This window comes from Panthera tigris, chromosome X (genome assembly GCF_018350195.1).
Source record: "Panthera tigris isolate Pti1 chromosome X, P.tigris_Pti1_mat1.1, whole genome shotgun sequence".
NCBI lineage: Eukaryota > Metazoa > Chordata > Mammalia > Carnivora > Felidae > Panthera > Panthera tigris.
The window spans coordinates 97,667,555-97,694,882 of record NC_056677.1 but is presented as its reverse complement, the minus strand read 5'-3'; the positions used below and the strand labels follow the sequence as shown (position 1 = coordinate 97,694,882).

Here is a 27,328-nt window from a genome sequence, read left to right as displayed (position 1 = left end):
CCACGGTGGAGCGGCAGGTGCCGCAGCTGCCCCCCCCCCCCCGACTCCGGCCCCAGCCGCACTCCCGGGCCACTGGGGGTGGGGTGGGCGGGGGGAGGAGGTGTGCTGGAGCCTCGAGTCCCCAGCCGCAGGCGCTCCCTCCGGAGCACCCGGAGATCTCGGAGGACAAGAAGAGGGGGTACGGGGGACGGGGAGGAGTGGAGGGGGGCGACTGCAGAGCTCAGCCGCCGAGCTGTGCGCGGGAGGGGGAGGGGCGGGGGTTCCCTCCCAGCCTCTGGGGTCTGGGGACTCGGGGATGTAAGGCGAGAGCAGGGGGGTGTGACAATTCAGCAGAGGTCGGGACGTACCACGGAGCCCAGTGGCGGGGGGGGGGGCAGAGGACGTGGTCACCGAGGGGAGCCCCCGCCCCCCTTCGCAAAGGCCTACAGCCGAGGTTACAGGGAGAATTGGAACGGGGCTCGCCGCAGGGGGAAGCGGCACGTGAAATCCGCCCCCTCCCCGTACCCCACTTCCGAAGGGGTGGGCCAGCGAGGGGAGGCTGGGGTTGGAGCAGCGGCGCGGGGGCCCCTCCCTTGCACCTCCCCCCACCGGACTTGGTCGCGCCCGAAGTGTAACACTTTCTCTTTGTCGGTAGAGCTCCGCTGTTTCTTGTGCTGTAGCTCCGGTGGCGGCGGCACCCGTGGCAGCCCTGGCGGACGCAGGAGCGATGGCAGCGACCGATATAGCTCGCCAGGTGGTGAGTGCGGGGCTGGGGTGCCGGGAGCCTGGGAAGGGCGGAGGAGACCCGGCCGCCGCCGCCGCCGCTGCGGCGCGGAGGGCAGCGGGCAGCATCCAGGAGCCGAGGCGCGGCGGGACTTCTGCTCCCGGGGTCAGCGGCTCACTCTCCCGGCCGCTCCCCGGGAACGGTGGCGGCGGGCGGGTGGGGGCCCCGGCGGAGGCTGCGGGCCGGCGGCCGAACTTGCATTGCCCGAGAGCCGCAGCGAGCGCCGCCGCCTCCCTCGCTGCAGCTGCCGCCGCGCCGCTGGGCGTTGCCGAATGAATGGCCGCGCCAGCCGCCGAGCCCCCGGGGTCCCCGGCCCCCCCGCCCCCCCTCCCCTCCCCCCGGGCCTTGCTTCCTCCTGGCGCCGGGCCGCGCCCCGGAGCCCAGACGCCGGCCGGGACCCGGGCCTCCCCTGCAAGAGGGGCGCGGGGCTGGGGTGAGCCTGGGGCAGGAGGCGGTGAGCGGTGAGGGGGGCGGGGAGGTGACTGGCGGGGGGTAGGGTTTCTCCATGTGCATTACATATGTGACTGCGGCTGTGTGTGTGTATCACCGTGTGCGTGTGAGTGCACGCGCGCGCACTCGTGCCTCCCCAGCGGGCGGCGGCGCCCGGGTTGTCTGTGACCCTAGATGAGTCCGCCTGTTTCTCTGCGTGCGCTCACCCCCGTGGTGTGTGTGCGTGTGTCCCGACTCCTCTGTGCTGTTTGCCTCTGGGTCCCATTTGTGTGTGTCGGGGGTGGGGGCGGGGGTGCAGTTCGCTGGCCTGTAGGTGGCTGGCTGCGTATTTTGGCATGTTTCTGGCTACCTGACCCGGGTTTTGCGGGCCACTGGGTGTCTGTCTGGATTCCGTGTTCGGTGTATTTGGGCTGGTATGCCAAAACCTGTGGAGCCGGCTTCTTTCTGCGGGGACTCGGGAAAATAAGTGTGAGGCTTGTAAAAGCGATGCCGTCTCTCTTTTTGTTGGCAGCAGACTCTGGAAAAAAAAAAAATGTTCTTTTAAAGAACTGAAGTTTTCCAGCCTGGGATGTTCAGAGAAATCATACTGAAGTGACCTGAGGCTCCATGATTGTTTGTTTGGTTTTTATTTATTTATTTTATTTTGTGTTTTCAGACCACAGGCGTGGTTGTACAGGGAGGGGATGATTCCATTTGGGGCAACAATCTAGCCTTTCTTTTCATCCATGGGTGTCTGAGATTTTAAGAAGCCCACAGTTACCTACACTCTTTGGTGAGGAAGGAGAGTGAAGGAGAGGTAGGTGAAATTCCAGAACATCAAATGCTCCTTGATGGAAATCTCCGAACCACACACACACACACACACACACACACACACGCACGCAAGTTTTTAAACCCTGTGGCTTACTTCTTCAGGGAAATAATCCATGCACTGCAATTCCAGTGCAAAAAGAAGGGAAAAAAAAGCCTCTAGGTATCTGGTGCCATTGAAATTGATTTGTTTTCAAAATCTGTTTCCAGAATCTGATAGCATTTTCTCTACAGGATATATATGAATTCATGACACCCTCTGGTCCCTGTTTGGAAGGGCAGGGTGATTTCATTTGGACCTCCCCAACCCCTGTAGACCTCAACCCAGCTCTTTGTTGATGTGCAAGGACCAATAGATAGGAGACAGTGCTCTGTGATCATGGAATTTGAGAGAATTCTCTTCGCTCTAAGATTAGCACTGTAATATTTATTGCTGTGGCATCTTGAGGGTTCTCAGAGAGCTTTTCTGCTCCCTGTTACCTGCATTTTAGAGATGGCATGGCCGAAGTCGAGGGATTATTCTCCTGGATTACACTTTGCTCCATTTTTAGTGACCAAAGAGGACGCTAATGAGTTTTCTTGTCAGCTAATTAATTTGCATCGACCTGTCCATACTCTGCCGCCAGTCCCCCTTGCCTGGATTAGGATTGCAGGGCAGATGTTGTAAAGGGGAACAACAGTCCAGAAGGTTGTGCTTCACCTCAGGCACAATTTGGGCCACCCGGAGGTCCCCTTTGTTCTGCGGAGGGGAGTTGGGGGTGGTTTAGGGCCATTTGGTTTGCTTCGCATGGTCCCCGTTTGCTCTGGCTGGCCTTGCCCATACTGCCTGGTGAAGAACTTAATTGTACGCCAGATTCTGAAGCTGAAAAAGCAGCCCAAGCACTTGAAACCTTGTTATCGGGATAAACGGGTTTCTGGGAAAACTGACGTCACTCTCCCTGCCCCCCTCCCCCAGGCTGTAAAGCTCTTGTTTATGTGTCATTTGTCTCTCTGCTCTTTGTGTCTGCAAGAAGTTGTAATACGCCTGGGGAAGATGGAATTAACTCAGGAGACCTTGGACGGCTGATGGCTGTTTGTTTCTTCCAAGGAATATGCATGCAGGGTTTGGAAAGAGAAGTCTGGAGAATAAACCTAGCTCAGGAGTTCTTTTGAATGAGCTCCGGGACATGGTGCCACACATGCATTGCTCTGGGGCGTGTGTGTGTGTGTGTGTGTGTGTGGTTGAGGGTCACCATGGCTAGTAAGGCAACATCATTAGTGACTTAAAACAGGCCACAGAATTGTTGGGTAGGACCCTTCTTTGGGCATGCACAGAGCTTGGAAGTTCAGCTCTGGTGTACACAACACAACCCGATCCCATCTGAATGAACACCACAAAGATTCTGTGTGACAAAACTCTCTCTCCATTGCATCCACAGACGTTTATTTTTGACTGCTCAGTGTCCAGCACTATGGCTAGCCCTGGTCAACTATACGAAAAAAAAAAAAAAGTAGTAGACATAGTCTCTGGCTTGTAAGCTTATGGTCTAGTTGGAGAGACCAGTTGTGGCTGCTGTGAAATAGAGAACTGTAGAAGATTCTTGGGATATCCCCACTCCCAACCCCTGCCCGTGAGGTGGCTTGGGCTGCTATTAATACATACTTTTTTTGTTTAAGTTTATTTATTTACTTTGAGAGAGAGAGAGAGAGAGCGTAGGAAGGACAGAGAGAGAGAGAGAGAGAGAATCCCAAGCAGGCCCCGGACCATCAGTGCAGAGCCCGATGCAGGGCTCGAACTCACGAACTGTGAGACCGTGACCTGAGTCGAAACCAAGAGTTGGGCACTTAACCAACTGAGCCACCTGGGTGCCCCAGGATGTACTCTTTGAGGTCATATGACTTCTCCATGGTAACCAAGCAAGGCACAGCCCAGGCCTCAGGGGCGGTATCTTCTGGCTCTTTCATCGAGCTGTTTCTTTCAATGTTGTGTTTTGGGGTCCAGACTGTAAGTGCTGTCCCATAGAAAGAACGGCTCATTGATTCTGGCTTGAACCAATCCCACAATGTGGGCAATGATGCTCTCCTCCACTGGCAGCCCGGTAATGGTCTTTCTCCCTAATGAAGGATCTTGCAGGGGCTAACTTTGCCTTACCTGGGGTCGGTCTGGGGCAGCTGTCTCAGGGCAACCGCCTCCAGGCGGGGAGAAGCTGGTCTCTGCATTCTGATCTTTGCTATCAAATGGCACCTAACCCTTGATTTCCCTTGAAGCTCCAGCCTCAGCCATATCTACCACCTCACACTAAAAGTAATATTATACCCCGACCCCGGGAGAGCAAAGCCCCAGTATGTACCCATACCTCCCCTGAGGATACAGCACAGACGAAAATTTACATGGCCTCAAATAGAACAAGTTATTGAATCTAAGTCAAGGGTATATGGGTGATCATTGTACCATTTTTCTAACTCTTCTATGTGTTTGAGACTTTTCAAAAGAAAAAGGGGAGGGGACGACAATGTCTTCCCCTCCCCCCACCAAAGGCATACAGCCCTTCCCTCAGGGAGTTTACAATCTAATAATGGAGGCAGATTTAAATAGCCATGTGATTATTATTGTGGTCCATGCCGCACAAGGAGCTGCCGCCTACTGTGAGAATTCACTACAAGTGGACCTAATCCAGCCGTGAACGGGGGGCGGTGGGTGACTGGAAAGGCTTCCTGAGGGCTTCAGCTAAGAAAGGGGTAGGTGTGAAGATGCTTGAGCTCTCACCCTGCTCCCGGCCCGGGGACATTTCATTTGTTAATTCACACGCTTCTGTTCTCATTCATTCATTCCTCCAACAGAGTTGGTTGGGCACCAACTCTGCCAGGCCCTGTGCCAGGTGCTGGGGATATGGTGGTGCCGAGGCACACAGGACCGTGCCCTCCGAAAGCTTCCAGATGACAGGCAGGAATCAGTCCCATTTCTTTTCATTTCCTAAATCCCGGAAATGTTGAGTGGTAGCGGTGTTCTTATTACAAAACTGCATTACAGCTGAGCGATTTGTCTGTATAGCATAATGAGATTTTGATCTGCAGTCATGTGCATAGCATTTACCTTGTGGAGTCTCTGCTGTAAATTTTCTGTTAATTGCTGGCTTTGTTACCCAGCATGGCCCCTCCCTTTGTGTGCCGTAAGGGAACAAACCCTTAGCATTAGTCTGAGCAAAACTAATTAGGAAGATAAGCCCCCTGGAAAAAGGTATTCCAAAACTAAATAGGACTGATTTCTGGACTTGCCTGGGTTTCTGGATTATCAGAGCCGCGGTTTCGTATTAGCATGAACAATTGAGAAGGGCTTTTAAGTTGCATGTACTTTAAGACCCCATTGAAGAAAGAGAAAGAGAAGAGGAAGACAGAGAATACCATAGATAAGTATAACATGTTTCTTTCAAAGATCTCCAAATGCTTCCATCTGTATTTCATTTTTCCCAACAGCTTCCTGAACAAGTATTCCTGTTTTCTTCATTTATGGGTACGGAGAGACCAAGTGACTTAGTCCAAAGCGATATCGCTGGTCAGTGGACGAAACAATGAAACACATAACAGATGACACAGATTCATTAAAAAATAAATAAATAAATAAATAAATAAATAAGCCAAACCTGCCCTTTTCGTGATGTTTCTAAGCAATAAAAATCTTGCCATTACCCCAACTTCCCCCTCTTTTCACCGCCTCTCCCCCACCCCCGCCAGCACACTCAGGGGTCGGAGAAGAGTATACTTGGGTTCTTTGAAGACTCGGTGATGTTAAAAAGATCCTCAGCTTAAATCCCAGATAGCACAGCCACGGGTTACGTGTGGGTTTTCTTTCTTTTTCTTTCTTTCCATATTGCTTTAAATAAAAATCTTGGAGCCACCAGCCGTGTAATGATGGATTATTTTAAGTAACAACTTGGGGGGGGGGGTGCAGAATAAATTAGAAACACAGACCCTTCCTCCTCGGTTTGGCAGGAGAAGGCTTTTGCTGCTGGGATTTGAAACCGTGGGTTTCTCCGCTGCTTGCACAGAGGAAGGAGGCCACATGCTCAGGAGGGTGAGAAATAATGTTATCCTCTTGTCCTGTGTCTCCGCATTAAAGGCAGCCATCTGCTGAATTGTGCCACGTGCTCTCAGCTCGCCCTGGGCTTGGGTCATCCGTTCCACTCACTTACAGGGGACTGGGGAAGAGATTTGCAGGCCTCCGAGGGGACAGGACTCAGGGCTCCGGTTTCTCTGGCCAGGGCCCCCTCTGACCCTTCCCCCCCATTGAAGACCCTGGGGTGGGTGAGAGCGGGAGCAGAACCCCGCTTTGGCGACCCTGATGAGGTGTGAGGTAGTGTTGGGTTTCCTTTCCCAGCAGAGGCCCCCAGCTCTGAACACCGGCGCTGAGGCAGGAACTGGGTTTTTTCAGATCCACTTTAAATGAGACCAGATGGAGGCAGAGGCAAATTCAGGCTCCCTAGAGGACAGTTGGGCATTCATCCAGAGGCCTGTGAGTAAACCTTTTTTCTTTTTCTTTTTCTTTTTTTTTCTTTTCTTTTTTTTTTTTTTTTTTTAGCAGATTGGACATAACAGTGACCAGAACACCTAGAAAACTCTGTTTAAAGAGCCTGGCTTGAAGTCTGGCTCTTGGGGGAGAGGCTGACCCACCCTGAGCAGGGGTCACCCCTGGCCTGAGGTAGAGCTATTGTACTTAGAATCTGGCCAGTTGGGTTGAGTGGCCCCGGGCCGGAGGCTTAGGCCCAGTCCGAAGGGAGAGAAAGGGCAGAGGGAACCCAGAAGAGGAGGACCAGCCCCTCCATGGCTTCTGCTGCCTCAGTTGCCTTCCGTGGGTGGGAGCCGCCTTGCGGAGCCCATAGGGTTCCAGGTCGTGTTCCGTGACCCTCCTCCCTCTGGACTGTCATCAGGCCCCAGGCCCCATGCCCTCACATTTCAGCTGCGTAAAGAAGTCTGTCACTGCAGTCAGCTTTTCCATTTGAGAGTAGCAGTCCTCTCGACAGGGCCCTGGAGCCCAGCACCACTTCTCGGCCACTAAATCACTCTGTGACTCTGGACAGGTCATTTCCTCTCTCTGAGTCTCTGTTTCCCCTTTTGTAACACGAGCGGGTCGGAGGGGGTCGGAGCCCGAAGGGCGTTACCAGCTCCAACCTTGTGTGGTTCTGAGCGTTTCCTGGTCCCGCAGCTGAATTTCTTTGAGGCTCTTGCCTGCTTCTGCTTCCGACCGAGGTGGCACACTTTAACTCCGTCTCTTCCCTGCTTTGACTCCTTGAGCTGGGTGGCGAGACAGAGTTGTGGAAAAGGCAAGGCTGTGCTTTTAGCTCAGCAGGGTCTCTCTAAGTGGAATAGAAACAGCCCTTCAGACAGTCTGTCCAGGTGGGTGTGTGTTGCCATTGTTTTCTTATAGAGGTACGCGACAGCTGAATTTCTGTCTATTGAATCCCATCTTAAATGCGCTAGGAGAGCTGGCCATTTAGTGGAATCCTGCTGCGAGTCCTTTTATAGAATGAAAAGCCACTCAGGAATTGATCTGGTGTATTAAAATCCAGAGTTTCATCTACTGGATTTGCCCCAAACGGGCTGAATACTTAACCGAATTTTCTAGTTATCTGTATGTTAAAGCACCTTTTTTGGTACTTGTAGCTGAAGATTTTGCCACAAAAGCTGAGGCTGCTTTCCTGCCTAGGAAAGTATCATCATAGAATCTTTTTTAGAAAGGAATCTTTTTATTCTGGTTATAAAAGTAAACTATGCCCCCCCGCCAAAAGTAAAATATGCCTATTGTAGAAAATTTGGGAAACACAGAAAAGCAACAACCTGCATTCCCTCCACCCAAACGTAACCATTGTCACCATTCTGGTGTAAAGTTGACCTTTGAACACTGCAGGGGTTAAGGGCACTGACCCCCACACAGTCAAAACTCCACGTATAACTTTTGACTCCCCCAAAACTTAATAACTAACAGCCTATTGCTGGCTGGAAGTCTTACTACTGATAACATAAATAGTAACATTAACACCTACTTTGTATGTTGTATGTATTATATACTTATATTCTTACAATAAAGTAAACTAGAGAAAAGAAAATGTTATTAAGAAAAACATAAGGGAGGGAAAATACATTTATAGGACTACCTTGTATTTATTGAAAAAAAAAATCCACGTATAAGTGGACCCAGGCCCTTCAAACCCGTGTTGTTCAAGGGTCACCTGAATATTCTTCCAAGCTTTCAAAAATACATATACACTCCCCGCCCCCCATGATTGGAATGATTGGGGTTTTGTTTTGTTACTTGCTTGATCATATCTGGTGGTCATTTTTCCTTTTCCTTAAATATTCTTTTTAATTTTTTTTATTAAACATTTTTTTATGTTTATTTTTAAGAGACAGACAGGCAGAGAGCGGGGGAGGGGCAGAGAAAGAGGGAGACACAGAATTTGAAGCAGGTTCCAGGCTCTGGGCTGTCAGCACAGAGCCCAACATGGGGCTCAAACCCATGAACTGTGAGATCATGACCTGAGCCAAAGTCAGCTTAACTGCCTGAGCCATCCAGGCGCCCCTCTTTTTAATTTTTTTAATGTTTCTTTATTTTTGAGAGGGAGAGAGAGAGACAGAGAGACAGAATCCGAAGTGGGCTCCAGGCTCTGAGCTGTCAGCGTAGAGCCTGACGCCGGGGCTCAAACCCACGAACTGGGAGAACATGAGCTGAGCCGAAATCGGACACTTAACCGACTGAGCCACCCAGGTGCTCCCTTGTCATTAAATATTCTTAGAAGATATTTGTATCAGCTGTTTAATATTCCGTTGTGCATCACTGAACTATTCACTGATTTTGATCATCCTGAAGGTTTGCAGGGTCTATGATGGAGAAAAGGGAAGGTGTGAGAGATCAGGCCCACGAGAGAATCCTATTTCAGTGTGTCTACGACGAGGTGCAGAGAGGCCAGAGGAGCAAGTTTAGGGAAAGGCCAGTGGTCGGCAATGAGTTCCAACCTTTTGGTTTTGGTCTCATCCTTCAGAACGTCAGCTACTGACTTAGCCACGGGGCTTGAAACAGGAGGCCAGAAACTCCATTGATACTGACGCACCCTCAGTTCCCAAGGGCCTCATATACTGTTTGCTTCCTATGCCACCAAGGTTGGAAGAGGGGCGGGGCGAGGGGGGGGGGTAGAAGGGGCCAGGGGTTGCCCCCTTGGGTGCTTATGGGACTCTTTATTTTCAGAATAACAGCAGTGAGAGAAAGATGCACAGCTGGAACCGCCATAACTCGTTCTTCGTAACGCGAACCTTTGAATATTCAATTAAAAAATGAGATTGGTGTGTCCTCAGGGGAGGAGGCGGAAGAGAAAGAGAGCAGAGCTTCTGCCTGTGATATGAAATGTGGTATAACGTATTTCAAACCGCAGGTGACTGCAGATGGGGAGAAAACAGGAAATGGAATTGGGGAGGGGAGGGGAGGGGGGGCTCTCTCGATTCGAGGGAGCCCTCTTTCATTTTGCCTTTCTTTTAGCTCTTCTCAGACTCTGCATCCTAATTACCCCTGCTGCAAAGCTGAGTGAGAACTCTTTTCTTGTACTAAACATGTTTTTAAATGACACAGGTAATGTGTGAATACATTCATGCTGTAAAAGGATCAAACAATACAGAAGTACGTTGAATGCCCCCCTGAGGAAGCCCCCCCCCCGCCCCGCATTTCCACCTTGCTCCCCTGAGGTAGCCACCGTTCCTGGTTTAGTGGGTTCCTTTCTGTCCCCTTTCTATGCACTCACATACATTTATGTGCAAATACACATATATTGGGCTTTTTTTTTTTTTGCATATATGGGCTCTTACTGTGCTTATTGTACTACGAGCTTCTTTTTGCTACAATATAAATATGTCTTGGAGATGTTTGCATCAGAATATACAGACCTACCACATTCTTCTCAATGGCTGCAGAATATTCCAGACTATGCATGTATCACAATTTAGTTCAATATTTTTCTATTATCAGACATCTGTGGGTTTTCCCCCTTGTTTTTCAGTATCGTAACCGAGGCTGTGATGAATTTCCCTATACGTGGATCTTTGCACAGACACGTGAGTTTCTGTAGAATAGATTCCCAGGGGAGGTTGCAGGGGGACAGGAGACGGGCCCTTTAACATTTTGTTGACTGTGATCCTTCTAGCCTCTCAGTTCAAGCCTTGAACGTGACACCACCTGCTACTCAGGTGATAACTTGAGATATTAGCGTTGGGTTGTCATTTCCATCTTCTCTGGTGCACATTGTAATCAAGACCTCAATTCATCAGGCCACCTTAAGGAGAAAGAGGAGAGAGATGAGATAGCAGAACTTTAGTGAGGGAGGGGGAAGAAACTTCCAGAGCTGTCCTGGGGTCAGTGTACATTCAGTCCGATGTCCTTTTTTCCCTCCACATATTTAGCTCTGAACAATGAGAACTGATACTCAAGATGACCTTGACATCTTATAAGATTCATCAAAACAAGAGTGAATAGTGCTCACTAGACAGGATTTCCTAAAGCAGGAAATATATATACAAATACATTTTTGAAGGTTTCTCGACTCTAAGCCTTGAGACAAAAAGTTTGCTGCTTAGGGGTGCCCGAATGGCTCAGTCGGTTGAGCGTCTGACTCTTGGTTTCGGCTCAGGTCGTGATCTCACGGTTCATGGGATCGAGCCCCGCATCTGGCTCTGAGCTGGCGGTGCGGAGCCTGCTTGGGATACTTTCTTTCTCTCTTTCTCTGGCCCTCCCCCACTTGTGCACGTGCTCTCTTTCTCTCTCAAAATAAATAAATATTTTTAAACAGTTTGCTGCTTAAATCTTTAGCAGGAAGAACACAGTAACCAGCTCCCATGCTTCCAAGTCTCCATAACCTTCCAGTTAATTTTGGGGTATTGGATGGACACTGGGTAAAAAGATACAGAGAAAAATAGGGATTCTAAAGCCACCAGTGACCTTCATCAAATCCAGACTAATGGTTAGCTCTCTGTAATTCTTCCTCATTTCAACCTTGGTCTCTGGTGCTAGAAGACTGTTGGGTCACCTCCAACTTCTCCGATCATTTCCCCCCTCTTGGAAGAATCCTTTTCATCTTCCATTCCTTACTTATGGACATTTCCTGCATTCAGTGCCTAGCTCTTTTCTCCCTGTACTGTCTCTTAAAGAACACATCCAATTTCCTCCCACTTCTAAATTCATCCCCCAGTGCTGAATTCTCCTTGAGCCTACAATCCCATATTGCTAAGTACTTGTTAGATTTCTTCTCTTGCATATCTCACCAGAAAATCAAAACGGCCTTATTGTCCTTACCGTATAAAATGTTTTTACAAATCCAGAAGACAGAGACAGACACCTATGTTCTAAAAAATGGGCGAGGACTTGAATAGGCAACTCACATACATGTGTGCATATGCACAATGCGTGTATAGATACACAATACAGAATACACAATAAAAGGAATGTTCCCCTTCACGTGCAAACTAAATGTTGTGATACCAGTTTTCAATGATTCCATTCCCAGTGGTTAAAAAGCCTCAGAAACTTGGTGTTGGTCTAAGTGTGGGCAAACAGACACTATTGCATATTGGTGGCCGAAGTAGACCTTTGTACTATTTATTCTCTGTTGAGTGATTCCTCAGCGTGTACTGAAGTCTTTCTTTTTCAAAAAATGTTTGTAATGATTATTTACTTTTGAGGGAGAGAAAGACAGAGCCTGAGGGGAGGAGGGTAGAGAGAGAGAGGGGGACACAGAATCGGAAGCAGGCTCCAGGCTCTGAGCCGTCAGCACAGAGCTCAACTCGGGGCTCCAACCCACGACCTGTGAGATCATGACCTGAGCCGAAGTCGGACGCTTAACGGACTGAGCCACCCAGGTGCCCCTGTACTGAAGTCTTTGAAATGCGTGTGTCCTTGGACCCAGCAGGCTTCAATTCTAGGGGTTTAACTTAAGGAAATAATCAAAGATCTATGCACACCTGTAAGAATGAGAATTATTGTTCATACTGTTTAAAACTTGGAAACACACTAAACGTCTAGCAGCGGAAGATTACTTAAGAAAATATGGTGAATTCCTACAATGGAATGCTATATGGCCAACACAAATAGTGTTTTAGAAGTCTGCTTCATTTCTCAAGAAAAGGTCCATACTATATTACGCACCAGGTTTTGTAAAGGAGCATACAGAATTATCCCTATTTTGTAAGAAACAAAAGGTATACAGACCGGAGGGAAACATATGTAAATATTACCAGTGGTTATCTCTGGAGGGTGCTGTTACGGGTGACTGCTGTTTTCTCCTTTACAATTTTCCCTATGTTCTACAATTTCTACAGTGCACCTTGCGTACTTTTTAGAAAATAAAAAGCCCGGTAACACGTAATTTTTTCGTAATAGCTTATCTAAAACCAGAATCCTCAACTTCCCCACTAAGCGAGCACCCTTTCCTGGCTTCTCTCTTTTCTGTCCGTGGTGCCATCACCAATCCAAGCTCCCAGGCTTAGAACCTTGCAGCCTTAGAGCTCTGATTGTCCCTTCACCCTCTCTTCACCAATCGCTGATTGAGCGATCGCCCTTCTTTAGGACATCTCTCAAGTTTGTTCCTCCCTCCTGAGTCCCAAGTCAGATCGGCTCAGTTCAACCAGCACGTATTGGCACGGTGCCTGGATGCCTCTCTGCCAGGTCCGTGTTAGTGGAGTCCTCTGTGTTCTTGCCTCTGCTCGCTCTCTCCTCCAATCAGTCAGTCAAACACCCCCGCAGCTGGAATGATCTTTCGAAAACCTGTATCATGGCTCTCCCCGCTCAAGACACTCAAAGGGCCCCCACACCCCGTTGCCTAGGGAATAAAGCCCATACGCGCTTCCTTCTACTCTACGGCACTGTGCTAGGTGGGAGGTAACGGGGAAGGGGAGGTTCTTGTGAGTTTTTGTTGACAATGACGTAAGTCTTTAAGCATCAGGTGTGGGGCTCGCCCCATCTCTCCACTGCGTTCAGTTTGAAAAGTCCCTTTCCTCTCCTTTTGGCCCTTGGACCAGAGGCCAGAGTTGCACGGTGCTGAATTTGGACACAGGAAGAGGCAGCCAGGGGCGATAAAATACGGCTCAGGAAACCTCAGCTCTGAGTCTGTCCCAATTTCCGATACCCGCTACGGAGGAGGATCCATCGAGAAAGCATATTGGCCCTTAAGTCTCTCTCCCCTGCAGTGGCGAGGACCGAGAGCAAACGGTGGGAAACTTCCACCTTCGTTCGTCTGCTTTAAGAAAAAGGAGAAAAGGGGTGGAGGGTGAGGGGAAGCAGAAAGGGGTGTGTGTAGAACAAGCCCCGAGTGGTGTGGGCCACGCATGAAACCCAGCTGTTTACAGGCGCCCCTCTGGGGTCCAGAATACGCCAACTCAGACTGTGGCATATGGCTGTGTCAGGAATACTCCACCGGGAGTGTGGGGGGAGGGGTGAGACGCGTGAGGGTAATGAACTTGCCAGATGGCGCTCCCGGCCCTGATCCTGTCTCTCGCTCTTGGAAGACGTGCTGAGGGGGCCCAGCCCATCCCTCTCCGTGGGACCTAGGCTCAAAGCAGGTGCAGTCGACCACGAAGACGGCCTGCTAGAACAAACAGCCCGGGATGCCGGTGCGGGCCTCCTGGCACTAACCATGCCCTTCTTGGACTGCCCTTGGCGCCTTTCCGGTTTACCAAAATCTTGGTGTAAAACCATTAACGATAGGAAGCTCTGGGACTAGCAGGTGAAGGAAGCAAAGGCCCTCTGCTTTGCGGGGCTGCGACTGGCCTGGCCGACCCCTGTGGAGACCAGGGGTCCCGCGGAAGCCTGGAGGCCGCTCTCTCTGGCTGGGGGGAGACACAGGCGTTCCATGGCATCGCGTGTTATTTGGGGCAGTCCGAGTACGTGGGTGATCTCACAGTGCAAGAGAAACAGGTGCTGCTGTTGACGGAGTGCCCACCACAGGCCAGGCACCGTGTTCCGTGCTTGAGGAACATTATCCTGTGTCCTCCTCGCCCCTGTCCTATGAGCTAGGAACTACTCGTCCCCGATCTTACAGGTGGGGAGGCTCTGAGAAGTTAAGTAACTTGTCCGAGGTCAGAAGGTGAAGGAGGCAGGATTCTCACACGGAGACCTGTCAGAGGTCAAAGCCTAGTCTCTTAACCTCTACACCGAGCCACCTTTGTGGTTGCCCAAAATGCCCTCGAGACAGGACTAACTGCTTTTTTGAAGTCCTGTTGTAATGTTCGCTGAGCACAGAGGCATGGAGCAGGCGGTGTGCTTAAAGCTCGTTGGACGTTGTGGCACATTCGAGACCCCCTGTCTCCTAGGACAGACGTGGGAGGAAACGGGGTCTCCGAGAGGTGACCCAGCTTGTAAGTGGTGGAGGCAAGAGTTAACCCAAGTCCGTGAACCCCTGAACCCGCCCTCCCACCTGTCGTGAGCCCCCTCTGCAGTTTGCCGTGTCTGGAACTAGGGTGACATTCATCGCGGAGCCTGGAGGTGCCCGTACCTAAGAATCTGTGATTTCTTTCTTTTTTTTTTTTTTTTTTAATATTTATTTCTTTTTGAGAGCTCAAGCGGGGGAGGGGCAGAGAGAGGGGGGGCAGAGGATCTGAAGCGGGCTCTGCGCTGACAGAGGCCCGAACTCACAATCCGCGAGATCATGACCTGAGCTGAAGTCGGGCGCCCAACCGACTGAGCCACCCAGGTGCCCCAAGAATCTGTGATTTCTAAGCTGGTGGTGATTTCTAAGCCATTCTGCTTTGGAGCCGGGAGTAGCTATGGGAAGATAAGACACACGGGGCCTGGGCGAGCGTTACTTCCTCGCTCGGAGATCGTTTGGATGAGAAGTGAGACCCAGGTTGCTTTTAAGCACATTTTCCTTTTCTCCCCTCCCTCCCCTTCCAAATTAGGGTGAAGGCTGCCGAACTGTCCCCCTGGCTGGACATGTGGGGTTTGACAGCTTGCCCGACCAGCTGGTGAATAAGTCAGTCAGCCAGGGTTTCTGCTTCAACATCCTGTGCGTGGGTGAGTATTTCCATAGCAGGAAATTCTATTACAGAATATGGATCCTTAATGGCTGGATGTGGCTTTGCAGGTAATTAGGTTAAATACTGAGCCATTCTGATCTATTTGCAAAAGTGCTTTTCCCACTTCTTCCTCTTTTATCCCTCTGTTTGCTTTTGTAAGCAGCCGGCTTGTGATTATATTTTCCCCTGGCCAGACCAGAAGGCGTGGCCGTACCCTGGGGGAAACTGAGCGCTGTGACACCCTGTGGAAATGTGGTCAGGGTGCTGGCTGGCTCAGCTACGGCTGTCAAGTTCCTTTGGACTGAGAAAACCGGAGCCGGACAGAATTTGGGTGGCGGGGGAGGTAGTGGCTGTGGAAGGGTGCCTGCCCACCAGCTGTGGGCAGTGGGTTGGGGCTGTCTGTTCCTCTGCAGCCCTGTTGTGCTTGCCACAGTTGGACCTCAAGTTCAGGGACCATACAGCCGAGCGCCAAGTTCTTTTATTCTCTTATAGCCTGTCTCCACCTGGACCTTTAGTCTCCAGTGTGGGGACCGTGTCTTCTTAGTCACTTCGAATGTGCCAATCACAGCACAAAGAGAGCTCAGGAATGTTTCTGAAATGAATGAATGAGTTAAGCCCACAGGAACCACTCGTTATCCTTGTCAAACACTTCAGCATGGTAGCAATTTGAGTCCTTACCAGGACTCTGCGAAGTGAGCAGAGGGAGCGAGTGGCATTTGTATCTTCACGGGGCAGGTGGAGACCCAGACATTTGGGGAGGAGTAGAGAGTCAGGGGAGGCAGCCCGGAATAAGTGGTGGAGCCAGGACAAAGCCCCAGGTCTGGCCCACCCCCCTGGCCCCTCCCACTGTTGAACTACGAACTGCGGGGGGCGACATCCTTTGAGAATACAAAGGCACTTTGGAGCCGAGGAGCAACAGCTCCTTGACAGTCTCTCAGAATCTCTCCTTAAGACCTTAAAAAAATCCCAAATTTGCAAACACAATCACAGCATATAATTTTCACTCCACAGTGCAGTAAAGTGTACCTGCGTATTTTCAGCGACCTACTTCTAAACCTTAACGATTGTATAAATACCATAATAGAGTCCGTTTTCCCGCTGGTTGGAACACTCACACACTTTGGCTAATTGCTCTTTCTTATTTTTGTAGAGAGTGTATGGGGAACTCATTCTCACCGAGGCTCTGAACCACTGCTGAATTGGATATTTTACTCTTTTAATGTAGTCTAAAGTTCTGTTTTCTTTCTTGTTTTTTATTATTTATTTTGAGAGAGAGCGAGAGAGCACATGAGCACGAGTGGGGTGGGAGCAGAGAGAGAGAGAGAGAGAGAGAGAGAGAGAATATTCCAAGCAGGCTCCGTGCTGTCAGTGCAAAGCCCGACGCGGGGCTCGATCTCATGAACCGTGAGACCATGACCTGAACCGACATCAGAGTCAGACGCTAAACCCACTGAGCCACCCAGGCGCCCCTAAAGTCCTGTTTTCTGTCTAAGCTCACTCATTTTCTAGGACTTGTTATTTTTCTTTTCCTCTGCCCTTAGCACCCTTTGTCAGATCGTTTTCTGTAGGTGAGTAACTGCCCACTGGAAGATGAAGAGAGAAGAAGGCCACTTCTCAGTATGGACGACAGGCAGTCAGCTAGGCTCACTCACTAGCCGAATGACTCACTCCCACACATCAGCTTGGGAGCCCGTGAGATGGAAATGTGTGCTTTACAGAATGACGCGTCATGGGCCTTTAGAGTCCGCAGCGAGGCCATTAATTCTTCAAATGCCAGAAGCCTGCTCGTGGTTATGATGAGATGCTGTTAGGAGAAGGACACAAAATCAACAGAAGCCACGGTGATCAGCCGCGAGGTGCCATCACATCCAATATTAGCACTGCCAAACCTCTCCAGTCTTTGGCTATTGGCCAACTTATTTCGCATAATGTTTGATTACTGAAAGATTTCCGCACAGACATATTGGATTCCCTTGGCATTCCTCCCAGAGCTCCGTATGACCTGTACTGAAGTTGAGGAGATGAAAGGTGAAATGACAGGCCCGCCCTCAGCAGCCTTTCAACCGAGTGCAGTTGGGTGGGTGAGTAAAGCTTCAGGAGGGAGGCCATGTAAATCAGAACGGCTCTTCGAGGGCGAGAGGTGAAGGGCAATGGGATCTGGGGACCACGGGCTCCCCTAGGGCCCAGAGGAGGAGGCAGCCGAGCTCCAGGCAGTGGGTGGGAGAAATAGTAAACCCCTGTCCTCCAGTTCCCACCCAGGTGCTGGACGGCTGCAGCTGCTTCCGCGTGCACCTGCTGGGGAACCGCCCCAGACCCTTCAGGAGGGGAGGAGTCGGAAAGAGACCCTCGCCCCCGAAGACCCACCCCCTCTCTTTCTTTCCCTCCTTGCCAGGTCTCGGAAATAGCCCTCCGAGCCCCTCTCTTGGCGCCGCAGGCGCCTGCATTGAATGCCCCCAACCTGGCCTGGGTTAAGTTCATTCCCCGTCCCTGATCCCAAACAGCCTGTGATTCATGCATCCTGCTCTCTGTCTGTGTTCACAACCCCGTCATTGCTCGGAGAACCCACAATTTGGGCCAAGGTCACGTGTGGTTTAGAATGGCTCTAAGGCTGCAATCTCAGCTCAGCCGTGGGGCCGGGTACTGTCGCTGACTTGGTGAAGGGTCCGCAGCTTGACTGCCGAAGGTGACCTTTTCTCTCGCGGGACTTTCCGTGGCCATTCTGTCATGCTTACCGCCTGTGCATAACTATTGGGTTTACTCCCTTAATGACTGTTATAAAATGATTCTGTTGAGGCATAGACTATATGGCCCCAAAGGATTTTCTCTTCTTTTTTCATAGGGCATTTTTAAAAACGTTTATCTATTGGGGCGCCTGGGTGGCTCAGTCGGTTAAGCGTCCGACTTTGGCTCAGGTCATGATCTCGACGGTTCGTGGGTCTGAGCCCTGCTCAGGCTCTGTGCTGACAGGGCAGAGCTTGCTTCGGATCCTCTATTTCTCTCTCTGCCCCTCCCCTGCTTACGCTCTCTTCTTTCTCTCTCAAAAAATAAGTAAACATTTTTTGAAAAGTTTACTTACTTATTTTTGAGGGGTGGAGGGGCAGAGAGAGGCAGACAGAGAATCCCAAGCAGGCTCTGTGCTGTCAGTACAGAGCCCGACGCGGGACTGGAACCCACAAACCGTGAGATCATGACCTGAGCTGAAGTGGGATGCTTAACCGACTGAGCCACCCAGGCGCCCCATTTTTTTTTTTAGATACTTATTTTTATTTTGGGTTGGGGAGAGTACGAGCAGGGGAGGGGCAGAGAGACGGCGACAGAGGATCCGAAGCGGGCTCCGCACTGACAGGCTGACAGCGGCGAGCCGGATGTGGGGCTCGAACCCACGAACCACAGGATCATGACCTGAGTCCAAGTCAGACGCTCAACTGCCTGAGCCACCCAGGTGCTGCACAGTTATTATTTTCAGAGGGCGAGGCACATGCGTGTGGGCATATCATGACTCCCCTCGAGCAGATTTTCTATGGTTGACGATAATTACTGAATGGGATGAGGTTCCCCTCGCCCTCCCACTCCCCTGACCAAAAAAAAAACCCCGCATACTAGTCGCTTGGCTTTGGAAATTGCAAAGGTCCCATGATCCTAGCTAGATACGGTACAGGAGGGCATCCGAGGAGCCGCCGGAACCAGCAGTACCCATGTTCTGGGGCCCGTTGCTTTGCACTGCTGGGAAAGAGCTCCGAAGAGACACAGCCTTCCGAATGTGCCAGCAGCAGGAATGCCTGTGAGGAGTGCAAAGAGTCATAATGATAATATTTACTTTGAAGCTGCTCGGGATTCCAGGCTCAACTTGGCTGTGTTGAACTTGGAATGGAAACGCGCGAGAGAAGCAGGGTTGAGGCTCACTGGAGAGGCGGGGAGGGACAGCTAGCCTTCTGTCAAGGTCAGGGGCCGATGGCGTCACGCGTTCATCTCTGGGAAGGGCAGCCGCTCACCTGTCGAAGGCGGGCTGCGAGCCGTGGTGCGAGAGCGTGCAGCAACCCTCTCTCGGGGGAAACGCCGCTTTGGTTTGCAGCCTTTGCCCACTTCAGCTGATTTGAAGGTGCCAACGCGACGTGGTTGCACGAGGGGTTGGGACCGTCTGCAGGAAGCTGGGGGAGCAGCGCGCCCCTGTCGGCCAGGCCTCGGCAAGATCAGGAAGGAGAGAAGATCGGGAAGCTCACAGAGCCAGGCATGACCATGACCTTGTCCTTGTGCGTAGGCTCCCTAGAGTTCCTGGAGGGTGTCCTTTTGAACATCACCTCCTTGTTGAACTCCCGGACCGCTCTCTTGGTTTATTCCAGTATTTGGAGCTGGCAGGCACTTTAGCTTCATGTGACCCTGAGCTCCGTGTGAACAGGGACTGTGGCTGTCCTGTTCATCGCTGTCTCTTTGGCCCCTTAAAATTGCGCGTGGCTCCTATTAGAGGCTCCGTGAACATTGGTCCAGTGACCAAATGAACCCCACCATAGCATGCCTGCGGGACGCACGGAAGGCATGTGGGTCAGAGGTATGGGCTCCAGTGTCAGACTGACTGGATTCAGTACCGGCTCGGTTACTTACTACGTCGTGACCCTAGACCAGCTCTTTCCTCCACATTTTACAGATGAAGAAGGTGAGGTGCGGAGAGACCGAGGAGTGGGGCGAATTCACGCGGCTGGGAAGTGGCTTGGCTGACTCTTATTAAGGGCAAACGGTAGTAGCTCTCATAGGTTTATTGTGGGGAATGGATAAGAAAATAGAAGTATCCCAGCAGGTGCCTGGCACATAGTAAGTGCTCCAGAAACCATAGCTATGATCATTACTCCAACCTGCTCATTTTATAGAAAAAGAGACTGGGGCCCAGAGAGGGGAACGCCCTTGGCTGGGCATCCATCGACGACCCAGCTGGGACTCTGCATTTCATCGCTTGCAAGGACTTAATTACACAAGGTGCCAGAGGATGCAGATATTAGCGGCGGATGAGGAGAAGGGCTAAGTAGAGAGGTCGACATCGGACGATCCCAGGGGGTATAGTTTGCGACGGCGTATTTCACACTACGTGTTGTAAACTGCAACTCTTTTCTAAAAAACCTGGTGTTTCCAGAATACCGTCTACATTAAGCCAAGTGAGATGGAATCCTCCTGGCCGGTGGTGATGGCTTAAAAAGGGCTCAGAAACCCTGCCGTCTGTGCAAGGAGGGAGGAGGAGAGAGAAATGGACCCCTCGGGGCTCCCGAGGTTTCCTGCTGGAATCTGCCAAGTCCCCACCTTCCTGCAGGGGTGTGGAGGCGGCTGACCTGATCTTCCTCAATGCTGGGCCCAGGGCAGCGTGGGAGGAGACAGCATCCTAGGCTCAGGCTGGGTCTGCGCCAACCATTAAGAGAGACCCCCCCTCCCCCTGCGCCCTCCAGGCTTCACAGTGATGGGAAATGGGAACGGGGGCACTCGATAGCCGCGGCTCCGGCTCGCTTGATTTTCTGCCCTCTTCTCGTGTTGCATTTATCACGATTCCCTGGACACCCGCGGGTTCTTTTCTTCCACTCATCATTGGGCATCTAATTTCCACAGCCCTTTCGTGCTGGCAGGCATTCGGGTGGTCATTTGTCCTGCTGCTCCTCCCTGCTGCCCTGCCCTGCCCTGCCTGGCCGGCCTCCATCCGTCCAGCTGTGCAAACAGAGCAGCCGGCAGGCAGTCTGTACCTTGCTGCTGACGCCTCTGTGTGCGCCCTGGTCGGGCGCGCCCAGGAGTGCGGGAACATGCCCCATCCCCTGGTCTCTTCGAATCCTTAGGATGGGGGGTGGGGGGCCAAGGAGCCAGCTCTGGGTGCGGGGGAGTCAAGGCCCACCACTCTAGGAGCTGCGGGGCATTCAGCAAAGAGCTCACGGAAGAGAAGGGGGTGGAGGCGCGGACGCACATGGAAAATTCATCAGGCACGCACAAAGATGGGCTCAAGGGGCGCCTGGGTGGCTCAGTCGGTTGAGCGTCTGACTTTGGCTCAGGTCATGATCTCATGGTTCGGGGCTTCGAGCCCCGCTTCGGATCCTTTGTCCCCCTCTCTCTGCCCCTCCCCCGGTGGTTCTCCCTCTCCCCGGCTCCCTCCCTCCCTCTCTCTCTCAAAAATAAATACATAAACTTAAAAAAGAAAAGATGGGCTCAAATGTAGCTTGAACGGCAGCGCCCGGAGGGAAGGTGATTTAAGGGTGAGCTGTGTTCCCTCCTCAGAGGTGCCACACCCCCACCTTGGGCAGGGATGGGGGGGGGGTGATACATTCCGGTGCTTGGCCAACTCTGTCACTTCCCATTGCAAAGGCCCCACCTCACCAAATTTTTCTTGAGCCCCAAATACTTCCTGTTCCTTTAGGGAGGAAGAAAAAGGGGCCTCTTCTGGGAGAATCTTTGCGGCTAATAGGTATAGCAGACCTTGGCTGGAAACATGATCTGTGTGAGGAACCAGTTCCCTGCACCCTGGCATTCAACCACGTTAGTCAGACCTGGCTGTGGAATTGGGCTGGGGGGCTGGGGAGCCGGGCTGAGCTGAATGTTCTTCTTGTTCTCTCTCTCTCACCCAATCTCTGCACACACAGAAAGCTCTCTCATCGTTGACAGATATTTGAAAAAGCACGTCCTGCATTCAGAGCTCATTATTCACGATAGAAGGCATGTAAGATGGCCTCCTCCCAGAGGGTGGGGAGCAGACGGGCCGTTGTGCATTTATACACACTGTAGCTCCAAGCCTGGCCATGGACCGCCCCCCTTGCAGATTTGGACTGTCGGTCACAAAAGGGCGGGGGCGATTTGCCAGGCCAGGACTTGCCCAGTGCTGACCCACTGCCCCCTGGGGAGACATCGCAGGGGTGGGCGGGGGGGAAGGGGAGCAAAGGGTGAGGATACCAGAATAGCAGGGTGGTCTAGGTATTCCAGAGGCAATCCAGGGTAATTAGCTACTGACTCTTCTATTCCTGGCATTCCTGAATCGCCGGGCGTGGGGGCAGAGGCCCAAATACAGTCTGGATCCATGGAGATGATAAGGGCCTGTAGTACCCGGCCCAGCTTGTGGCCTCATGGGACATTCTTGCCCAACTGCCATGCCGCCAAGTTTCCCCCAATGTCTTCTTTCCCTGAAAACCCCTCAGCTCCTGGCAGTGGCTTGACATCCCCACCAATCCCCCAGGAATGACCTCCCGAATGCTTCGCCGGTCCCCACGGCCTTTCCCCGACTCGTCTCCCTGGTGTGAAAGTCAAGACTTGAGATTCTTGTGGTTTAATTTATTAGTATTCTGCAGCCTGTTAGTTAAACAAACACATGACGGGTTTGTTTGAAATTGAAGGAGGAGAATTTGTGGCCTGCTAAATTCCCTCCCCATTAGCTAAAAATGCACCCCCCCCTTCCTGGGGTACACGTCTGGGCATCCTCAGAAGATAATTTATTTGACAAGGGACCGCTGTCCCTTTCTTTTAAAATCGAAAATAGCCCTTTAATTTTTCTTACAAAAGCTATCCGTGTTCCACATAGACCACCCGGAAAATACACAAAAGCATTAAAAGGGAGAGATGAAAACCGAGCATGAGCCCAGCACCCAGTGGTAGCCCTTGGTAAGAGTATATTGTATTTCCTTCCGGACTTTTCCCAGGTGTAACCCTACCTCTCCGTCACTGCCTGTACGTAGTTTCTTTTTCCGACTATAAAAGCAATGCGTATTAACCTTCAAGTAACACAAAAGTAGGAAGACTAAAAGGAGAATTACCCCGATGCCACTACCCTGAGATGCCAGTACTTCCTTTACTGTCTCATCGCGTACATGTTTCCATGTCGATGAAAAGACATCCAAAACCTGATTCGGAATGCGTGCGGGGTCCCTGCGTGAACAGACCGTAATTTATCCTTTTGCTTTTCAGGAGAGACAGGGTTGGGCAAGTCGACCCTCATGGACACCCTGTTCAACACCAAGTTTGAGGGGGAGCCAGCCACCCACACGCAGCCGGGTGTCCAGCTCCGGTCCAACACCTATGACCTCCAAGAGAGCAACGTGGGGCTCAAGCTCACAATTGTGAGCACAGTGGGCTTTGGGGACCAGATCAACAAGGAAGACAGGTAAGGAAAGCCATGGGGTGTGGAGGCTGGTGGGAAGCCACGGGGAGGACCTCCCCACGGGGTCCTTCCTGGACGTCCTCCCCAAATGGCGCGCGCAGGCTGCCGATGCAAGCGTCGCCTCCCCCCGGGGTCCCTGTTTACATCAACCGTTCTACTCGGCCCGCTTTGCCAAAAGAAGGGTGTCTTTCCAGTATACGTGGGTGACGTCTCCATTCCATTGGGTAGACATGCCGGGGCACTGCCATGCCCTGACAACCTAAAACGGAATGACTTTGTCTCTGCCCTTGAGGCAGTCACAGGGAAGGCCGGTTTTGAGCAAATAAGTTCCATCGAGTGCGATATGCTTTGTAAAGGACAGGGGACAAAGAGCTGAAGGTCAAGTTACCATGCGCACATGAAGGAGAGAAGAGTCAGTTCCAGGTGGGGACGTCAGGGAGGCCTTCACGGAGGAAGTGCCCCCTGAGCTGGCCCTTGAAGGATGAACTCTTGCCAGACAGACAAGGGAAGGGAGGGAAGGGCAGTCCAGGCGGGGGGACTGTTTGTACAGAGACAAAGAAGTGTGGAAGAGGGGCGCCTGGGTGGCGCAGTCAGTTAAGCGTCCGACTTCGTGTCAGGTCATGATCTCACGGTTTGTGAGTTCGAGCCCCACATTGGGCTCTGTGCTGACCGCTCAGAGCCTGGAGCCTGCTTCCCGTTCTGTGTCTCCCTCTCTCTCTGCCCCTCCCCTGCTCATGCTCTCTGTGTCTCAAAAATAAATAAAACATTAAAAAAAAAAGTGTGGAAGAACATTCTAAGGAACTGTCACTTGCTCTGTTTGGCTAGCTCAGAGGCAGGTTTACTGTGAAGCTAATGAAACTTAAGCCTCGGGGCCCCCTCTTACACAGGCCCTTCCAAGGCCCTGTGACTGATTTTTAGTCATAATGTTGTTTTGTCTTTCTTGGAGGGCCTTTCCCAATCGTGTAAGCTTTAGGTCCCACAGTACTTGGGTCTGCTCCTGGGCTAGTGCTTGGCTTGAGCTCGAGGAAAGTAGGGGGAGATGAGCCTGAAGAGGTCAACAGGAGTCAGATCATGGAGGAATTTCTAGAATGTGCAGACGTGGAGCCATTGAGTTTTATGAAGTAGAAGGAGATAGTCCGACCTTTGAAGAGGATTCTTCGGAAGGGTATGGAGAGTAGGAAGACCAATCAGGAGACTGTTGGACCAATGAGATCAAGGCCAGAGGTGACACAGATGCCGAGATGGAAAAAAAAAAGAGGCAGATTTGGTAAATACTGAGTAGGTAGAATCACCAGGACTCGGCAGAGACCTGGCGTGGGGTTGTGAAGGCAAAAGAAGAATCTAGAATGAGGCCCAGATTTCTGGATTTGGAGAGTCTACAAGTGGTGGCAGTGTTCAGTGAAAGAATTAATATGAGACCAAGGTTCTAAAACAATCAGCTGTGTTTTAGACATGTCGAGTTTGAGCTGTCTGGGGACCGAGAGACCTGATGACCTCGAGGCGGAGGCAAGGGAACATACAGGGTTAGAGGTGAGCAGAGGGTCTGCACTGGAAATAAAGATTCGGGTTATCAAGGTATAGGGAGCTGTGTTCCAGCCACAGAGCCGCGTAAGACCATCCAGGGATCAGAATGCTGGGCTAAAGACGAACACCTTAGGATGTTGACTGAGCAAAGGGAGCAAAAGACATTCTGCAGAGAGACTGAGCGGGGGTTGTTACCAAATTTGACTATGATGTTCATATCAGCTTTATTCAGAATGGTGCGCGAGTGAGGGGTGGGGTGCCTCAGAGCTGGGGGTGTGTGGAGGGCTGGGGGTCGGGCACCATCTGGATTTAACTAGATGTCACATGGTTATCACACGTACCTGTCTTGGAAAAGGCCGTTCATCACTTTGAGAAGGGTCTGCTCGTCCTTTGAGGATTCTCTTGCTTCTTGGATGAACTGGATCCCCAGTTCTCCTATTTCTCCCTTGTTTTTAAATTTGTTTTTTCACGTTTATTCATTTTTGAGAGACAGAGACAGAGCACGAGGGGGAAGGGGCAGAGAGAGAGGGAGACACGGAATCCGAAACAGGCTCCAGGCTCTGAGCTTGTCAGCACAGAGCCCGACGCGGGGCTCGAACTCACAAACTGCGAGATTCTGACCTGAGCTGAAGTCAGACACTCAACCGACTGAGCCACCCAGGCGCCCCACTCCTATTTCTCCCTTGAAGCTCCAACAGCCATACTCGTTTCCGTCTAACGAACAAATAGATTTAGCTTCTTAGTGATTGAACCGAATTTTGGTTTCCATTTGAAATTCTAGGGGCGCCTGGGTGGCTCAGTCGGTTAAGTGTCTGACTTCGGCTCAGGTCACGATCTCACGGTCCGTGAGTTCGAGCCCCACGTCGGGCTCTGGGCTGATGGCTCAGAGCCTGGAGCCTGTTTCAGATTCTGTGTCTCCCTCTCTCTCTGCCCCTCCCCCGTTCATGCTCTGTGTCTTTCTCTGTCTCAAAAAAAAAATAAACGTTAAAAAAAAAATTTGAAATTCTAGACGGACACACCTCTGCTTTTTATAGGTTTGCTTATTGTGCTACTCTTGTTTGGTTGAGAATAAATTGGACCCTGGGGAAAAGGGGATATTTTGGGTCATCTCAGCTGCAGACTGCTCAGGATCTTTTCTATTAAATTTCTGGCAAGTCTCAGTAACACACATTCAACATATCTTTTTTTTTTTTTTAAGTTTAGTCATTATTTTGACGGAGAGAAAGAGTGCAAGTGGGGGAGGGGCAGAGAGAGTAAGCCGGGCAGAGATTCCTGAGTGGGCTCCATACCACCTACCGCCAGCACCGAGCTCGACGCGGGGCTCAAAACCACAAACTGCGAGATCATGACCTGAGTCAAAGTCAGACGCTTAACGGACTGAGCCGCCCAGGTGCCCCCATTCAGCATGTCTGACATTGGAAACAGCCTTGGTAATGATGGTTTGGGAGGACCGAACCGACTATGGCACTTTAGAGGCTAATCTATTTCCGTTACACTTGTAATATCCTCATTGTTTTTCCTGATTATAAACATGATACGTACTAATAGAAAATCAAATAATACAAACTCGAAGAAGTAGAAATGAAAAGCCTGCCAGAAAGTGGGCTGGGGCGGAGTAAGATCCGCCCAGGGATGGAGTAAGGGTGGATCCAGATCCAGGGATTTGTAATAAAAAGCGGTGTTTTCTCCATACTGACGGGGCCATTTGGGCACAGATATGTCCGTGCTTTAATAAGCAGAACACCAGGATGCCATACTCAGGGTGCATGGTCAACTACGAAGAGCAGTGATTCAGGCCACATCCTGGGGAAAGCCACTATTTAAAAGATGTAGGAGCAGGGCACCTGGGTGGCTCAGACCGTTGAGCATTTGGCTCACGTCATGATCTCATGGTTCGTGAGCTCGAGCCCCACATGGGGCCCACTGCTGTCATCGCAGAGCCCGCTTCGGATCCCCTGCCCCCCCCCCCTCCACCACTCATGCTCTCTCTCAAAAATAAATAGATTAAAAAAAAAAAAGATGTAGGAGCAAGAGGGAGATTGAGCCAGGCTAGAAAGAGGCGTGCTTAGGAACTTACGCTTTGCTCTCAGACCTGAGTTCAGATCCCAACTTGCGCTTACTAGCCCAGAGATCTTGGACAAACATTTTGTGCTGCTCTCAGCCTAATGTTGTGGCTGGTCTGGCCCCTGTGGTTCTTACGCTAACGAGATGCCTTCAGCAATAACCATCAGGAAATTTGAGGACCAAAAAGGTTTATTATTCACAGGTCCTGGTTCTGCTTTTATCTAGATGGGGGGTTTAGGCCCAGGCTTTGGTGGGCTGGCTCTAGATCGGTGAATTTAAAGCGCTGGAAGAGAAAAGCGAATGGCCCAAATGGTCACATATGGAAATCAACCAAGATTTCTGAAACAAAGGAGCCCGGTGGGGGGTGGAGGGCGGGCGCGGAGGGGTGGCTGGCTCTTTACCTTTAGGTGGCTGGCAACCCGTGTTTTTTCGAGATAATCATTCATCTCTGAAGTGGATGTCTCCAGCACTTGCATTGCAAAAAAGAAACACCAACTCTCTGGAGCTTACACTGCAAGACACTTCCATTCTTTTTTTTTTTTTTCTTTTAGTTTTTTTTTTTTTAATGTTTTTATTTATTTTTGAGACAG

The 27,328-nt window shown here is 51.1% G+C and overlaps 1 protein-coding gene across 7 annotated transcripts in view; it reads left to right on the top strand.

Annotated features, from left to right (window-relative positions):
* The first annotated feature begins 634 nt into the window (after positions 1 to 634).
* SEPTIN6 (septin 6) overlaps positions 635 to 27,328 on the top strand; it is a 67,590-nt gene continuing 40,896 nt past the window's right edge. For 3 of the 7 annotated variants that reach the window (XM_042973730.1, XM_042973732.1, XM_042973731.1), the window contains exons 1-3: positions 5,978 to 6,512; positions 14,927 to 15,041; positions 22,958 to 23,153. In XM_042973730.1, the coding sequence (XP_042829664.1) occupies positions 6,453 to 6,512; positions 14,927 to 15,041; positions 22,958 to 23,153 (371 nt within the window). In that variant the 5' untranslated portion in view covers positions 5,978 to 6,452. Of the gene's footprint in view, positions 737 to 5,975; positions 6,513 to 10,041; positions 10,097 to 14,926; positions 15,042 to 22,957; positions 23,154 to 27,328 lie in introns of those variants that run through there. The other 4 variants (XM_042973729.1, XM_042973727.1, XM_042973733.1 and 1 more) reach the window with 4 other exon arrangements.